At 38.0% G+C, this 3,904-nt stretch overlaps 1 protein-coding gene across 1 annotated transcript; it reads left to right on the top strand.

The window, feature by feature from the left end:
* LOC140779740 (jasmonate-induced oxygenase 4) lies at window positions 1-3,904 on the top strand. The gene is made up of 3 exons (XM_073124977.1): window positions 1-492; window positions 1,396-1,717; window positions 3,315-3,904. The coding sequence occupies exons 1-3, from the start codon at window positions 35-37 to the stop codon at window positions 3,570-3,572; spliced, it is 1,038 nt and encodes a 345-aa protein (XP_072981078.1). The 5' UTR covers window positions 1-34; the 3' UTR covers window positions 3,573-3,904.

Genomic DNA, 3,904 nt, shown 5'->3' with positions numbered 1-3,904 from the left:
GATACTCGTCTCTTCCCTCTTGATCTCAAACTCAATGGAAGCAGCCACACTCCGAAGAAGAGTCCAAATCCTATCCGAGTCCGGCCTCTCCCAACTCCCACCCGAGTACATCCAACCCCCCGATCTTCGTCCGTCCCCTCCGGCCTTCTCCGGCGGCATCCCAGTCGTCGACCTCGACCCATCCGGCGACCCCCTCCCGGAGATCCGCCGCTCCTGCCTCGATTGGGGCGCCTTCTACGTGGCCAACCATGGCGTCCCCCTCCGCCTCCTCGAAGAGATCAAGGCCGCCGGGCTCGCCTTCTTCCAATCTCCGATGGATTCCAAACTTCGGTTCGCGTGCGACCCCAACTCGGCCGCTTCGGAGGGGTACGGGAGCAGGATGCTGTCGAAGGAGGATGGGGTGTTGGATTGGAGGGATTACTTCGACCACCACACGCTCCCGGAATCGCGGCGGAACCCTGGAAGGTGGCCGGACTTTATCCCTAATTACAGGTGCGTGAAAGGTAGTTTTTTTTCTTCTTATTTCTAAATTTTGATGTTTGTGGAATGGTTTGCTGATTGGAATGGCCAATTTTTACGTATTCTTTGCAGTTGCTCTCATGTTGGTTTAATTTCTTTCTTTCTAATTAGGTTATTCTGTAGCGATTTTATTATGTTAATTAGACTCAGACTTGCTTTCTTTCAGGGCCAGTTAGATATGGTAAGTTTCGTTAGATGATTGTCTGGAGTAAGTAAGATTTGTTTCTTCCATGAACACGAACGTTGAACTGTGTAACATTTTGTTCAGTATTTCAACGGATTTTTGTATTATCGTTTACTTATTTTCTTCTTTGAATTTTTTATTTCATATATTAATCTTTTCTGCTCCCAAATTCCTTAAATCAAATAAGCATCAGTTGGGTGTATTCTTTCTGGACACATATACATGTTGAAAGTTGAAACTTTACAACTCAATTCTTCAAGGTTTGACATTACGTACAACATGCATACTTCTTGGTCCAATATCAAATGCAACTTTTTACCACATAGGTTAATGATGAGATTTCAAATTTTGTCCTCGTTTTCTTCCGTCAACAAGAAAAACTTGTGGTTCTGAAGTTCCTCATGTAGTATAATTGAATGAAGATGTTAAACTCAAACTTTTACCCAGTTCTATCAAATATCTTTTACTCAAGCAACCATCTTCTGTCTTGGGTTTTACTCATTGATTCTTGTTTGCAGTCCATAGAAATATGGTTAAAATTGTCTCTATATTTAAAATGTAAGTATAAGATCTTTTAACTTTTTCAAAAGAAAAAGTATAAGATTTCAACATGTTGATGGCTCATGTGTTTCCATCATGAGTATGCGCTAGTTCTTCCCGAGGCATGTACCTTATCTCACCTATATACACAGGGATGTTGTGGTTGAATATAGCAACAAAATGAAAGAGCTTGCTCAAAATTTGCTAAATATGATCTCAAAGAGTCTCAATTTACCACCTTCATATATTGAAGAAGCAGTTGGAGAAGTTCACCAAAACATCACTATTAGCTACTATTCACCCTGTCCACAACCAGATCTTGCTCTTGGTCTGCAAGCTCATTCTGATATGGGTGCCATTACACTTCTTATACAAGATGAGGTGGGAGGACTTGAAGTATTGAAAGATGGTGAATGGGTAGCTGTGCAGCCTTTATCTGATGCCATTGTTGTCATCTTAGCTGACCAAGCAGAGGTACTACTGGCTTTCTGGTAACATTGTTTCTTGGTATAACATATTTTGTGCAGAAAATTTGCTCATTCATCAGTTTGCACTACTGATTTTAAATCGAGTGACTATTATGATGTCCAGATTATTTCTCTTCTAGTTGTTATTGATTGAATTTGTTGAATCTCAATTCTTGACAATTCTAAATGACTTGGTTTCTGGTCCAAAATGGGATTTTCTTCTTAATTATAAATTTACTTGTAGTGTGACAGTGTGAGACCTCAATACATGTTGAGACCCCAAAATTCCTAATAATGCACTACTGATGAATGTTGTGGGCACCTTTTGTTCATTCCTTATCCTTTAGTGCAGTTTGATAACTACTACAAGTTTTCCAAGTACTCATTACAAATGATTGTCATGTCATTGGCATCGGGTTTATTGTCCTTAGCTCGGCACATTACGTGATGCTAGCATGTGCCATGCTAATACAGAGTGTTGACACGTTGAATAATTTTGGCATGGTAAAAAGTGATCTCTAAATCTTTCTAGGGGCTTAAAATAACCTTTAGGTGCTAAATTAAAGTCCTTCAACACTCTAATCTCATGATTTTCCTCAAATTTCTCATATCCTCTTTGTTGAGGTAAATAACTCAGGGGAAAATCAAAATGTTTCTTTGGTTTCTAAAACTTGAAGTGTAATCTATATAGATGATGCATCAGAATGCAAATAGGTATCAAAAGGATGAAAAAAACCTCAAATTAGATTCTTTTAAGTAAAATATACTCAATTCTAGTGGCACATCTATGAGTAGCCATGAAGGAGTTTCAAGATACTCTCTAGTAGCTGTGCCTATAATTCACTGGCACATATGTATCGATTTGTGCCAACCGTGCTGACCAGCATGGCAATCCATGCTGAATACTCTAAAGGACATAGAAGGCCTAAAATTGATTCAATTCTGAATCTAATAAACTGTTGCCATATGCCTATGTAGAATCTCAAAGTAAAATTAGGAAACAAAGATAAAAGAAGAATGATTCGATAATTGGAATTGGTAAACCTACCATGAGAAAATTTATGTAATTTAGTTGTAGGACTCAAACTCCTGGAGTTCATTTTACTTTAAGGTTACGTTGGGCTGAAATTATGTCAATGGTGAATTACAATATTTGAAAAGTGCCAGCTATATTACGGGCAGTCAAGCCCTGCATAGTGCAATTGCAGTATCCAGGCACTTATGCAGTCTAGGAATGAAATCTTAACAATATATATATATAATCCAAGTACATAGCATATAGAACTTTTCAGGTCATAAACTTATATATAGGTAAGAATAAGATTGCTTATATAATATAGCAAATGTGTCTGGATACACTTGATCAATACCTCATTTAATTACTTGCAAGGATTTCTTTTGGTGGTCCTCATGGTGAGCAGTTGCTAATTCATTTGTATTTTCTGCTAATGAGGTAACTGGAATCTAGTCATAATCAGTTTTCTGTCATGGAAATAGAAAACATGTTTCCTTTATATCCTCAATTGCTCTGTGCCATTCTTTAGAATTTTGTACTGAACAATTCACCCTGCATGTATTCTTATTATCAACTCAATCTTCTTCAGATTATAAGCAATGGGGAGTACAGAAGCGCGCAGCATCGAGCTATTGTCAATGCTAATCATGCTCGTTTATCTGTTGCCACATTTTATGACCCACCGAAGACCAGGAAAATATCTCCTGCTCTACAACTAGTAAACAAGCAACGACCGCTGAAATATCACGAGGTTCTATATGGGGACTATGTTTCATCATGGTACAGCAAAGGTCCAGAGGGCAAGCGCAACATTGATGCCCTTTTGATTGAGGAGAAATCTTCTTGAATTGCCATTCATGCATGCTGTCAAAATTTAAGTGCCAACTAAAACCACCCAAGAAAAATTTGTTTCAAGTTATGTATGTAACACTGAAATATGTCAATTCAATAAATATATCTTTCTAGGATTATAGAGTCACATCTCCTTGCTTATTGAATAAATATTATCCTGTATTGTCTCAGAACACTATTTATTTGTTTACCCCTTCAAGAACCTTTGGGAAAAGGGGTTGTATTAGCCAAAAACTTTTGTCAACACGAATGGCTAGTTGATGTACATTGTACTAGCGTTACAAAGAAATTTGTCCTGAATTTAAAGGAAATCCTCTGCCTTTATTT

Source organism: Typha angustifolia, chromosome 15 (assembly GCF_048772165.1).
Source record: "Typha angustifolia cultivar Huaian chromosome 15, ASM4877216v1, whole genome shotgun sequence".
NCBI classification, from domain to species: Eukaryota; Viridiplantae; Streptophyta; class Magnoliopsida; order Poales; family Typhaceae; genus Typha; species Typha angustifolia.
This window is presented reverse-complemented; position numbering and strand designations above follow the sequence as displayed.

What these genes read in the sequence shown, in the direction of transcription:
- LOC140779740 (XM_073124977.1), top strand. Translation starts at nt 35, where the DNA reads ATGGAAGCAGCCACACTCCGAAGAAGAGTCCAAATCCTATCCGAGTCC. An exon ending in GACTTTATCCCTAATTACAG is followed by an intron (nt 493 to 1,395) that starts GTGCGTGAAAGG and finishes CTATATACACAG; the next exon opens with GGATGTTGTGGTTGAATATA. An exon ending in TCTTAGCTGACCAAGCAGAG is followed by an intron (nt 1,718 to 3,314) that starts GTACTACTGGCT and finishes AATCTTCTTCAG; the next exon opens with ATTATAAGCAATGGGGAGTA.